The 13,532-nt window shown below is 44.3% G+C and overlaps 1 protein-coding gene across 3 annotated transcripts in view; it reads left to right on the top strand.

Moving 5' to 3' along the window:
* The window catches only part of rai14 (retinoic acid induced 14), a 43,535-nt gene extending 31,629 nt beyond the window's left edge, over nucleotides 1-11,906 (top strand). The window contains exons 8-18 of one of the 3 annotated variants that reach the window (XM_023983625.2): nucleotides 2,253-2,359; nucleotides 2,641-2,828; nucleotides 3,472-3,509; nucleotides 4,081-4,167; nucleotides 4,836-4,925; nucleotides 5,125-5,274; nucleotides 5,619-5,720; nucleotides 5,930-7,465; nucleotides 7,684-7,845; nucleotides 8,751-8,816; nucleotides 8,913-11,906. In XM_023983625.2, coding sequence (XP_023839393.1) covers nucleotides 2,253-2,359; nucleotides 2,641-2,828; nucleotides 3,472-3,509; nucleotides 4,081-4,167; nucleotides 4,836-4,925; nucleotides 5,125-5,274; nucleotides 5,619-5,720; nucleotides 5,930-7,465; nucleotides 7,684-7,845; nucleotides 8,751-8,816; nucleotides 8,913-8,990 — 2,604 coding nt within the window. In that variant the 3' untranslated portion in view covers nucleotides 8,991-11,906. Of the gene's footprint in view, nucleotides 1-2,252; nucleotides 2,360-2,640; nucleotides 2,829-3,471; nucleotides 3,510-4,080; nucleotides 4,168-4,835; nucleotides 4,926-5,124; nucleotides 5,279-5,618; nucleotides 5,721-5,929; nucleotides 7,466-7,683; nucleotides 7,846-8,750; nucleotides 8,817-8,912 lie in introns of all 3 variants that reach the window. The other 2 variants (XM_070441169.1, XM_023983626.2) reach the window with 2 other exon arrangements.
* The last annotated feature ends 1,626 nt before the right edge of the window (nucleotides 11,907-13,532 follow it).

The following is a 13,532-nucleotide window of genomic DNA, read 5'->3' as shown; positions in this document are numbered from 1 at the left end:
GCTGGTAAGTACATGACATAAGGACCTTAGAAACCCACATAATAGCTTTGCCCTTTGTGGTGTGTGTTCGTTTAACACTAAGCAACTCTGACACATCTCTGAAGCCCATTTAGATTCCTCAAGTGTCAAATGTTGTATTGGTCACACCTACACTCAATGGCTAGGGTTCATTCCTCTTTCCTACCAAGGTTTATCTGATCTCTCTTAATTTGAGCCAGTTTGCTACATCAGGAAAATAATCCTGCAGCAACAGGAAATGTGAATTATTATGTGGATTATAATAAATTGACCTTTTTGTAGGGGTTGATACATTTTTGTAAGAGAAAATCAAGTCCGAAGCCTTTTTAAACCTCAAATAGCCTACAAGTTGTACATTTCATGCATTGCTGGAAAGTTCTCCTGCAACAGGATTATCAAATTAAGATCCTACACCTGTATAGACATATACACACACACACACACTAACTAAAACTGTACAGTATGGTCTGAAAAGATTCCCATGTTATTTAGCAGAAATCACCCCAGTGACAAATAATATGGTCTAACTGTCCAGAGTGTGGTCTGAACGTCGGATATGTTAAACAACTCGGGAAGGTTCCATTTTATACACGAGAGTATCATCCAAGGTCATTCTTGGTGAATAAGAGCTGTCACTGTCAGTTTTCTCACACCTGGCTGTCAGGAGCCTCACCACCTTGACAGAGCTGGTAGTCTACGTCTAGACAAGGTCTTGGAAATGTAAATATCACCAGAGAAATCACTCAACCTACTAGTTATGGTATGTGACGTGTATCTCTGGGGAAAGTATATTGTATGTTGCATATGGTGAAATTATTTTTAAACTGGCTCCTGGTTTTAGTGTATGGTAGAAGTTAGAAGTAATTAAGTTACTTTGACTTTGATTTTGAAGGTACAGATGTAGTATCTTAATTTGATCACCGCGTTGCAGGAGAATTTCCTGCTGATACATTTTTCACAAGGGAAAATCAAGTCAGAAATTTGCGGGAGAATTTCCTGCAACACAGGAAATAAAACATTTGTTGTGAATTCGAGGTTTAAAAAGGCTTCTAAAGTTTGCAATTTCCACTTAGAAATTTCTGACTTGATTTTCCCTTGTGAAAAATGTATCAACCGCTACAAAAATGTCCATGAATTATAATCCACATAATAATTCATATTTCCTTTTGTTGCAGGATTATTTACCTTCTGTAGGAACTGGCTCAAACTAAGATCCCACATCTGTATGAAGTTTAGCGTCAGCCATCAGTATTTCACTTCTTATGGTTGGTCCAGTACGTGTTTTCCGAGAGCTTGCAGGGATAATATGTGATTTTTGATAAATGTTCCATTAACCAGTGAGACAGAAAGTGTGTAAATCCTCCTGATTGTCTTAAGAGTCAACGCCCAGTGCAGTGTGTGTAATGTCCTGTGAAGCAGACAGGCTGCGCATGTAGATATTGCCTGCCTCTGCTTTTGATGAGGTGTCAGTTTCCTAAACCTTATTATTAAGACAAGCCAAACCCTGGGAAAGAAAGGATATAAGGAAAGGAATCTAGAAAATATGTGGAACGTATGTGTGTGGCTGGCTGTGTTGTGTACATTATTTGATAAGGAGGACTGTCTGTGCATGGGACGGAGAACGCTGTGTGTGGAGGGGTGTACGAAGGGGTCTGTGTGTGTGTGTGTGTGTGTGTGTGAGAGAGAGGGGGGTAGAGTAAAGTTTCTCTTTTTCCCTCTCTGAGCTGTGGGGGAGAATGGCTAACTCCGCATGCCAAAATAATATAATAAAAGGCCTTTGCTCTGGTTTGTTTGAGTGGAGGTTGGAGCTATAAAGTCGTGCTTTTATTTTAGCAGGATGCTGAAGGATGTAGCCCAGCCTGTTACCACTCATCAAAGCTCCAATTGTCTTCTTAGGAATTGCATTGTGGTCATAGACTACATGAGCGAATCAGCTGGTTTTTCTCTGTGCTATGCGTCTGGTATGTTTTCATTGCAGCAGACCAAACAATGCTTCTAGTGTGCAGCAGCTGAATATGTACTGTAGCGCTTACATTCCAATCACTTCTCCCACTTCTTCCTTTCCCGGGAAACAAGGTTGTGGATCCTTTAACAGTACAGTATGTGATGTCAGTATGTCAGTTCGGTACAGTATGTGTGCTTCTGTGTTCACCTGCTCTGATCAAGGCATCTGAACAGACCGTCTACACAGGATACTGTTACTGTGAGTGAACTATGATGTGTGGGTCCTGCAGGATGGCCTCAGCCCCCTGCTGCTGTCCGCCAGACACGCCCAGGCGGAGGTGTGCGGCAGCCTCCTGGACTGGGGAGCCGACGTCAACGCGTGTGATAAGAACGGCAGGTAGGGGAGGACTCATCTGGCAGATCACACGTGCCTTCCACTTCATAACTTCATTTCATCATTACAGGGTTGTCTACAAGCACGTTACCTTATAATGCCTTGATGGTGAGGATGATGATAATGGTGAGGATGGTGAGGGTGATGGTGAGGATGAGGATGGTGAAGATGAGAATGGTGAGGGTGATGATGATGGTGAGGATGGTGAGAAGGAGGATGATGATGTTAATGATGAGTATTGTGATGACGACAATGACGATACTATTTCTGACTGTGTGATACAGGACAGCGGTGATGCTGGCCAGTGAGAGCAGCAGTGTGTCTGTAGTGGAGGTTCTGGTTCAGAGAGGAGCTGACCTCCAGGCTGTGGACTCTTTGGGTCACGACGTCCTGCACTACGCCAAAATGTCTGGCAGCATTGAAGTCAAGGCCATCCTCACTGCGGCGCTGCACAAGGCCCACTCCGACTCAGGTGAGACAGGAACTGTCTTCATTACTGGATCGTGCCTAGTATGAGGCAGTTAACCAGGGACTAGCAGACTCCTTCAGGCTTAATTTCCCTTCAAATCTATTTGAGGTGTGTGGAAGTTATGAAATTCAAGCACAGTGTTTCCCAACTCCAGTCCTCCAGTGCCCTCAACAATACACATTTTTGTTGTAGCCCCGGACAAGCACACATGTTCCACCGTGTCAACTAGTCATCAAGCCCTCAGTGAGTTGAATCATGTGTTTTTCTCCGCGGCTACATCACAAATGTGTGCTGTTGGGGGTACTGGAGGACTGGAGTTGGGAGTCGCTGCTCTAGCAAACTTCTAAAGGCTTAATTCTTTTCAGGTGTATGGAAGTTATTCCATTCAAGATTTCGGATGTTAATTGCTGTTGGTTGTAACATGAAGCATTGCGTAAATTTATAGAAAGAAATTTGTTTTGACTAGACGAACGTTGGGCTTTTCTTTCCTTTTCTCCATAATCTACCCAGATACATCATTGACCTCTTTGTGGTCAAGTTTTGAAATGCAACTTTTCAGTTTGCCTGTTATGCAGAATTGACCCAACACTGCCATCTTCAGGCTGTCCCTTGAATGTTGTTTTTTCCCCCTTCTCTCCTCACTCAGACACCCCGAAGTCTCCAAAGTCCCCCCAAACTCCTCAGGTAAGTTACCGGTCCTTCAGCTTCTGCAATCCTTCTATCTTCTTCCAAACTTTAATCTAATCTTGAATGAGATTGATAGCTTTCTTTTTAAACCTTATGTTTTTTTTACATAATGAAACTCGTTTTGAAATGCACTTCAAGCAGCATGTATTTAATTTTTTTGTATTTCATTTAACCTTTATTTAACTAGGCAAGTCAGTTAAGAACAAATTCTTATTTACAATGACAGCCTACCAGGGAACAGTGGGTTAACTGCCTTGTTCAGGGGTAGAACGACAGATTTTTACCTTGTCAGCTCAGGGATTCGATCCAGCAACCTTTCGGTTACTGGCCCAACGCTCTAACCACTAGGCTGCCTGCCACCCCAAAACAGGACAATGTATGAGCATGAATCTAACACCTTAGCTAAACAGATCAAGCCCTTGCTACTCCTGGATAAATACCTTCTCTTTGATTAAAAGTTCTCCAAATGTTTGATTCTTCTTTTTCACTAGCTAACCTAACTAAACACTGCGGGATCGTTCTTCTGTTTTTGTTCTTCTTTCTTCCCACTCCTTCACTCACACCTCAGCATGATCAAGTGGCTAGGTTAGGTGGCGATCGAAGCACAACTCCCAAAAAACGAAAAGCACCTCCACCTCCCATAAGTCCTGTGCAGGTAAAGGCATGTCTCTCTCTGTCTGTCAGTCAGTCTGCCTGCCAGTCAGTCTGCCTGCCAGTCAGTCTGCCTGCCAGTCAGTCTGCCTGCCAGTCAGTCTGCCTGTCTGTTTTCGGCCTGTTTGTTTCCCGCCTGTGTGGCTATCTATGTATCTGCTTCCCTTTTGATTGATCCTTAGCCCTGTTTGTGTCAGGTAACGCTTTACTTTGACTCTGAATGAAGTTCTTGAACGTTGTAAAATGTGTTTACCTCGTTATGTGTCTGTTTGAATTCCCAGTAGTAATTACTGTGTCTATAGAGCAGAACACTTAAGAAATGTAATTCGTGTTTTGTGTTTTCAAACTTTCTAGATGCCTAGTCCTTACTCTCTTGCATACATGGCCCCAATTGAAACTCCAGTCTTCAGTAAAAATTCTAATGTGTTTACCTTTGTATCTGTTTGGATTCCCAGTGTTGTCCTTAAATGTTTTGGACCCTCACCCTGCTTGTCTACTAATTTCATTCAAGGGCTCTTTGTATTCAGTGCATTAGGGTTGTTATTCTGTGTGTCTCAGTGTAATTGTATGTATTGACTATTGCTGGAGTACTGTAACTGAAATGTCTAGTTCCCGAACGCAGGAGTAAACAGTGAGAAATGTAATTATGTTTTATGTTTCCAAACTTTCTAGATGTCTAGCCCCAACTCTCCCGCGTACATGACCCCAAATGAAACTCCGGTCTCCAGTAAAAGTTTTGGATCTAAAGTATTTAATTATAAGGTACAAGCACTTACACTCAAGAATTTCTTAGAAGTTATTACAGGGCTCTCATTTAAAAGAATAGCTCTTTTCTCTAAAGTATTATCTTGGTTGTTGCCCGTCCTGTTTTTGTTCTGTGTCGATATTTTTGTTTATGTTGGTTTTGCTCACTGCTCGCTCTCTCTCTCGTCCGTTCGTCCCCGTCCCCCCCCGGTCTCAGGAGGAGGAGTTGCAGAGCGTGTCTCTGAGGGAGGAGRTGGAGAAGCTACAGGGGGAGAAGTGCATGCTGCTGGAGACCATTGAGGATCTGAAGCAGATTGTGGACCAGACTGTGACTATGAGCCAGACGGAGACGGAGCCGGGGCCCAAGGCGAGTTACAGCTACAGCGCAGGCCTTTAATATCACTTGCCTGAGCTGCTTTGATCCCAGGCCTCTAGCATTCTCTGTCCCATTTCTATCTCTCTGGAACCCATTTATACAGCTGCTGTGCTGTGTTTTTAATGGCTGGGGATGTTCAGGTAGAGAATCCTGTCTGCTCCAGGGCACTGTCCTGCTGTAGCTCAACACCCCACACAGTCACCGACACTGTTGACTAAAATTACTACATGTACTAATGGAAGGTTATGGAAGTCTCATGAGATGCCCCAAGAACTTAACATATTCCCTGGTAGTCCAAACCATTGCAGGTTAACTGTATAATTGTGTTGATACAGGCAGAGGACTGTGGGAAGGTAGACTCAGCTCTAGTAGTGGCCCTACAAGCAAAGATTACTGCTCTGTCTCTGGAGAACCAGCAGTTAGCCCAGATACTCAAGGTAAGCTGTCAAACGAAACAACTCGTCATTCCAAGAGCGTAGATATCCCATTATAGTGATAATAGGCCTTTTCTCTGTCAATAGTAATACCAGTGTTTTGTTTACTATAATTCGTCACTCTACATAAGAAATATCCATTAAGATCCTAATAATCGACTAAACCGTGTTTACTTATTTTTCCTCAATCTCATCTCTCCATCTCCCTGTAGAAGCGTCCGTCTCCCCAGGGAGGTGAGGGTGGCCATGAGGACTCGTCCCGTCCGGATAGTATGAACTCTAACGCCTCCTACCACACCACCCACGAGTCCCCCAGCGAGGCCCTGATCCAGCCTCAGGGGACCGAGGAGGACATGTCTGAAGGRTCCGCCCTGGAGCTCAGCAGCACCTCCCTGAGACAGGAGGAGGAAGAGGGTGAGGAGGGGGGGAAGGAGGGAGGCGAGGAGGAGATCAGGCTGCTGAGGGAGACCCTAGGGAGCATCCAGTCCAAACTACAGGAGACGCAGAAGGAGAACCGCACGCTCCATGCCAGGTTCATACCTGAGCAGGATGAGGAGACGGGAAGGGAGGGAAAGGTGCTGCTTGAGAGTCTAGCAGAGCTCCAGGCCAAGCTGACGGAGACACAGGAGAAACACCAGCAGGCCAGAGAGGAGGTGCTGGCTCTCAGGGCACAGATTGAAAGAGGAGGTGGTGGAGGAAGGGAATTGGCAGAGCAGGAGCTCCAGAGACTGAGAAGCTCTCTGGAGCAGGAAGTGAAAGAGCTGAGGTCCCAGCTGGCCCAGTCAGGGCAGCAGAGGGAGAGGGATGTAGGCCGGATCAGGGAGCTGGAGGCCAGGCTGAAGGCAGCAGACCACAGCTCTGATCACGATAAGAGCTTGCTGGTTGACCGGTTCAAGGAGGCACAGGAGGAAATCAGGATGCTGCAGGAAGCCCTGAGGGGGACGGTCCCTGTGGAGGCTGCAGCTAATGACTTTGAGGAGATGAAGGGTGAGCTGGGGAGTGTGATTGATGGGCTGCAGCGCCGCCTGCTGGAGCTCTCCAAGTCCTACAGCGAGGCCAAGAGTGAACTGAGCTCCACCAGGAACCAGCTGGAGGAGACCCGGGCTGTCAAGTCTAAGCCTGGCAGCCCTGTATTCTCCCCAGTCAAAGAGCAGGACATGCTGAGGAGCAGAGTGGAGGAGCTGCAGGCATCGTTAGCCGACACACAGAGCAAGTACTCAGCCTCTCTGGAGGAGATCGTCCTCCTGAAGCAGGAGGCTGATGCTCTTGCCCAGGGGTCAGTGGCGTTAGCTGACCACACCCAGGTGGTGTCCTCTCTGGGCAGCGCCATCAAGGACCTGGAGGACCAGGCAGACGCTCTGAGACAACAGCTGTCCCAGAGGGCCCTGCAGGTGGACGCCCTACAGAACAGACTGACCGTGGAGAAGGACCACACACCGGACGACTCTATATCACGGCTGGAGCATGAGCAGATGAGAGGGGGTCTGGAGACTGAGGTGGGCCATCTGACGCAGCTCCTCCAGGGGGCCCTGAGGAAGCAGGATGAGGTGGCTCTGGAGGCGGCTGCAGCGTGGCAGGAGCTGAAGGAGGGGAGGAGCGAGAGGGAGGCCCTGCAGGAGCTGGCCGTCAGCAGGGAGAAGGAGAACCACACTCTGAGCACCAAGCTCAGAGGTGCCCAGGATGCCATAGCTCAGCTGAAGAAGCTGGTGGAGGGACACGTCAGCTCAGAGAGAGAGAAGAATAAGAAGGTTTGTAAGTTACAGCTGTCTGTTGGTAGAGTGTTTAGTACAATGTTCACCAGTAATAATATAGCAAAGTTCCCTGGTTTGGCAAAGGAAATACTTTGAGTTTAGAAAGCTATCCCTGTATTTTGCTTCCTCATTACATGTTGATTTGTTATGGCCATGATAGACAATCAGTTTCGTCTAAACCCTTGTATTGATCCCCCGCGTTGTTTGTGTCTCAGATTGATGACCTGTCGAGAGAGGTGGGGAAGTTAAAGGATGCCTTAAATAGCCTATCCCAGCTGTCCTACAGCGCAGGCTCTGCTAAGAGACAGCAGACCCTGCAGCAGCAGCAGTTGGACAGCCTACAGCAGCAAGTCAAGCAGCTGCAGTACCAGCTAGGGGTGAGTCGTGAGTCATACACCTTCACACTATAGCTAATATGGCTCATTCAACCATGAATCAGTATAGTACATTCACCCGCACTCCGATAGCGTCAGAGAAGACAGGATACACTGTTTACACAAATCCCTTCGGCTAAGGACTTTCCTGCAACAACTGCCAGACAGTTGGAAGCGGAATTGCGATGAATGATGTGGTGAAATGTTGAAATGAAGATCTCTGTACTGTCATGATTAGCCTCCGTGTTAGAGCCAAGAGATGTAATGTTCTGATCCAGGGCATCCTCCTCTGGTCCAGGACATAATGAGACGCAGGAATGTGTGGGCTGGGAGGCCAAACGGGATCCTCCTGTATCTCACCATCTGCTGCTGCTTGTCACGGGCTGCACACGGCTTCTTACGCCTCCATCACACCGACAGCCTCATTGCATTGTGGTACACCAGAAGTCCATTCCTTCCCAACGGAACGCTGCGTTTGCCTTGCAGCATTACGTTGCAGAGGCAGTTGCAGTGCGTTCTGGGTGGTGTATACGTTGGCTTTATCAAACATATGCATCAAACTGTATGTGTAGATGGCTTGACAGAAATGGTAGCAGAAGGCGAATGTTGGAACTTTTGTTGCGCACATATCCAGATGATGCTGCGTACTATTTTTGCGCATTAACGCTGTCGGTGTGATCAAGGCGTTAGTCATTGACCACTCTGTTCCTCTGGATGCACTGTGCAAATCAGATGGCTCTGAGGAAGGACATTTGACATGTAGATGCTGATCTTCGAAGGACGTCTACTGTAGTTTCTTATCTTTCATAATTCTGAGCAGTTTCATCATGGTTTTTATAGCTAATGTATGATATCCCACTAGCTAATTGGTTAACGCGCTAGCCTGTGTCTGCATCTCTTTACTATAGGAGTCAAAGAGGCAGCACCATGAGATAGTGTCTGTCTACAGGATGCATCTCCTATACGCCGTCCAGGTACGTTTTTATGCATACTGGGTACTCTGTGATTTTCATATTAAATGGCGCAGGTGTGGTTTTAATGGTATTACGTCATTGCTTTATTCCTCATAGGGTCAGATGGATGAGGACGTTCAGAAAGCCTTGAAGCAGATTCTGAGGATGTGCAAGATGCCAACAGAAGCCAAGTGAAGTGTCTGAGATGGAGCAGCCTGTCTATCTACTGCCAGTGCTGGAGAGGAGACAAGGAAACAACATCCTTACACGCTGGTCTCCTTACCTACATGGCCTGTCACACGTGTGCCACATCCGTCCATCAAACACACACGTCCATCAAAATCAAAGATAATGATTCTTTATTTGTCTACAAACTATTTCAGAGGGGAGCTACAATATGAAGACTCCTTGTCATTAGATTTGAATGGCATCCTATCTTTGACCTAGCAGTGTTAGTTTTGTATTGTCGTCAATTAGTTTTTAATTGTAGCACTGGTTTTCATGACATAATGATATAATCCAATTTTTGGGACCTCTGCATGCAATTTTTCCTAAATCAACCACATGCAAAATGCTTTTTTGGCACTTTTATCAATATTTTCCTAATAGCATACAACTTTTATGAAAACGAAGAGTTTCAAATGTATGGAAGATTTTTCTAGATACATTCATCAAATGAAAACAAAGAAGTTTGGTAGTTGTATTTTTGAACAACCCTATTTGGGGGTTTTGTATAAATTCAATATTTTGTGTGATAACCTAGGCCCTTTTTAGTGTCTGCGATCTGTGAGTGCCAATTTTACCCAATTTGGGKTTTTTTGTCCTCATTTACACCATATTCCCTTGGAGGCTTTTTAAATCAATATGACTTTATGAACAGAATCGACCTTTTGAGTAATGTAACCCCCCATTTTGATATTTATTGAGCAATTATCCAGTACTTGAAGGGTGAGGTGGTATCAGATCTCTGGGGAGTGTCTCTCTGAGGACAGAAAATACCCATGTGACTAATGCACTTTCATCATGCTGTACTCCCATTCAAACTCTATATTGCCTCAGCAGATTACCTGTCCCATCCGGGACATCTTAGTTTCTGTGTCCCATGTGCCTGCTCTTTCTGTGTTGAAGCCTGACAGACTTGTCTTGATTCTTGATCTTCTTCCCTCGTTTTGTAATATCATTATAGTGTGAGAACTGTAGCAGGTAGTCATATTTTGTGTTTTTTTGAGGGGGGGGGGGGGTGAAACAACCACCTATTTCAGTGTTGCTATACTGTATCTTGGTATGGCGGCATGTGAGTCTGTTGGACTGTTGAGCAAGTTGCTCAGCCTCAATCAATCCACTTCATCCACATACTGTACATGAGCAGTAGAGGAGGAATAGTATAGTAAAAAGTAAACACCATAAAACACGAAGTTCATTACTCATAAGTAGGGCTATAATCTCTGGTGGACAGATGCATGTAACATAATGGTACTAGCATCTGTCGACAGACTGGGATGCGTTACCAACGAGGAACTTTGTTCTGGTAAGCAGATTCTTCATCATTTGGACAAATCACGATTTCGCGCGCTCTCATTTTTCGGAAGGGGACATTCGGCCCATAGACCTGCCCAATACTGGCTGATTTTTCCCGTTTGGGTGGAGACTTAGCTAGTCTTGTTCAAGAGGCCAGGGTTCCGGTCTAGAAGCACGATTTCGACTGCACCTACAGTCTTTCTTCGGTACTGCAGCTTAACTGATGCCCKGCCCAGAAAGACAATTCACATAGACGATACCATAGAGAAATCACATTTAAAAAGTCCAAAAAAAGACACTTAAGTCATCACCATTGAATTATTTAAATAATTGTCGCTGGGGCAGATTCGTTTTTTAAAACATTTTTCATTCACAGCCGAACATATAAAAATGTTCTATTCATCCAATGTCTGTCATGTTTTTGGATGACATGATGATGTCGTCGCTAATCGCTCTGCTCCCTGTGTGCACTGAGTGCTAGTGAGTTGGGCTGAGTAAACCGGATGCAACCCGAATATAGATGGTCAATGAATCGGCGTATGCAAACGTGAGTAGATTACGTTTACAACAACGGTCGGACATTTTAGACGCTTTCTCTAGTTCTTCTAGCTTAGTGGTCTCGTTAGTACATTTAACACGTCTCCCTCCCAGAAAGGAATCGATCATCTGACGCAAACACGCAATATTTTTGTTCTGGATGTCCGAGATTAGTAGGGCTCCAATGTGTCTTTGGTGCTTTAAATCAAGTGCTGTATCATTGTGGCCTGGTAAGAGTAAGAAGTGCACCATTTCATCCCTGCACGGCCACTGTTGACCTCTACAAATCATGTATTTTACAATAGCCCATGGAATCTGAACTCTTTTGAAAACAAGCACCATTATAGTTGTACCACTAAAATGGTACAAGGAACAATGCTGAAGATGCATCCAATGAGAAATAGTTGAGTATATTAGTGGGTTGAACACTCTCTTACATTGACTGTGCCATGTATTACACAGTGTACTCTCATAGTGATCACAGTGATGTGCAATTACATCAGACGTGATATGCAGGATGACTCCAGTTATGGATGATATACATAACCCGAACCTATACATACCATCACAGTGCTGTACTCTGTGGTTTTAGCATACATTTCTGCTCTTTGGGCTCCTCACTGTGTTTACACAGGCAGCCTAATTCTGATCTTTTGCCCAATTATGGGCAAACTATCTGATCTGATTGGTCAAAAGACCAACATATCAGTATTGGGCTGCCTGTGTAAACACAGCCGGAAATATTTAGGATKATCCACTACAGCGGAGTAATAGAATATAATAGAACATGATGAAGACAGGGGTGAAGTTGTCCTTATATCCCACGTCGCTCGATGAGTTTCTCTAACAACTCTTGTTAATAAGGTAAAAAGAAGACTCCTCTCTGTGACAGAGGTTAATAAGCATTGCCTGAATGTTTTGAATTTAGAAAGGGATAAGGATGAGATGCCCCTTGTCTCCTGTTGTTTTTACAACTGTTTTTGTAATGGAAACTGATTTTGATGTGTTTGTTTGCCAGTTGTTTTTCACCCAATTCAATAAATTGTGAAGACCTCGCCTGTTGCCTTTTCCATAAATATGGTGTGTATTGATCCAATTGGCTGTGGGGATGATTGCTTTTTATTTCAACCCCTGCCAGAGAGCCCAAGGGCCCTAATCAATAATCAATTAGGATGACAGAGGGGATTCTGCCAAACAATAAAGAATGACTAGCTCTGATTTCAACACATACCACTTTTGGTGACGTAAAGCAGGTGGACATAATTTGTTCTCTGGAAAACGTACTTCTTTTTAGAAGTTGTAGAGCATTAGATGGATGTTGAAATGGTAAGCGGCTCAGGTTTCCCCAGGCATGGATGTCTGTGTTATATGTATAATGGCTATTAGATAAGGATTTATCTCTATTAGCCTAACAGCAGACTGCGTTTACAGCCCTGATGACATCCTCCTTTTGTATACAGGGACCTGTTTCAAAGACTTTTGACCTATGCCCTATCTCTGGTCATTATTCATGTCTGTTCCTCTCAGGCCTAGATTCAATCTGTAGCGCAGAAGGTCGAGGAGACCGCATTCAAGGTAAATGCTGCCATGGCCGTAACTCATTTGAAAAAATCAATGAATAATAAAAATATATATTTTGTACACAAAGAAAATCAATTACGGGTYAGCATCGAAAATTTTGCTCCCAGTGTTGATCAAAGCTCAGAATGCTTATATCCTTGATCTGACTGAGTTCTATTCCCACCTGCCTCTTTGCAAATGAGTGGAATCATGAACAGTTGTGTGTTCATTATGTTTTCCTCCGTCCTCCGGATTTGCCTCCCGGGTAAGCCTTTTTAGCAGCACTTTCACCACTCTCTCAAACAGCCGAGGGCCTGAGACATGAAATAAACTACATTTTTCTTCATACATTTTCCCTTACAACCTAGAGAACTTAGGTTGTCATGGAAAATGTATGGAGTAAAAAGTACAATATTTTTGTTAGGAATTTAATGAAGTAAAAGTTGTCAAAAATATAAATAGTAAAGTACAATACAGATACAGCAAAAAACGACTTAAGTAGTACTTTAAACTATTTTACTTAAGTACTTTACACCACTGGTTCTAAAATTGCCTTTTTGTCCTGCATCTCGCTAGCATACTATCAGCAGAGGCGACCGCGAACTGGGGTAGTTCGTTTCATGTCAAATCAAATCTAATCAGATTTTATTGGTCACATACACATGGTTAGCAGATGTTAATGCGAGTGTAGCGAAATGCTTGTGCTTCTAGTTCCGACAGTGCAGTAATATCTAACAAGTTCACAACGACTACCTTATACACACAAATGTAAAGGGATGAATAAGAATATGTACATACAAATATATGGATGAGCGATGGCCATGCGGCATAGGCAAGATGCAGTAGATGGTATAGAGTACAGTATATACATATGAGATGAGTAATATAGGATATGTAGACATTATTAAAGTGGCGTTATTTAAAGTGATTAGTGATACGTTTATTAAATCCATTTATTAAAGTGGCCAGAGATTTGAGTCTGTATGTTGACAGCAGCCACTCTGTGTTAGTGATGGCTGTTTAACAGTCTGATGGCCTTGAGATAGAAGTAGTTTTTGTGTCTCTTGGTCCCAGCTTTGATGCACCTGTACTGACCTCGCCTTCTGGATGATAATGGGGTGA

The sequence above is a fragment of the Salvelinus sp. IW2-2015 genome, linkage group LG4q.1:29 (assembly GCF_002910315.2).
Source record: "Salvelinus sp. IW2-2015 linkage group LG4q.1:29, ASM291031v2, whole genome shotgun sequence".
Taxonomy (NCBI): Eukaryota; Metazoa; Chordata; class Actinopteri; order Salmoniformes; family Salmonidae; genus Salvelinus; species Salvelinus sp. IW2-2015.
The sequence above is the reverse complement of the archived record's forward strand: the minus strand, read 5'-3'. Positions and strand labels throughout refer to the sequence as shown.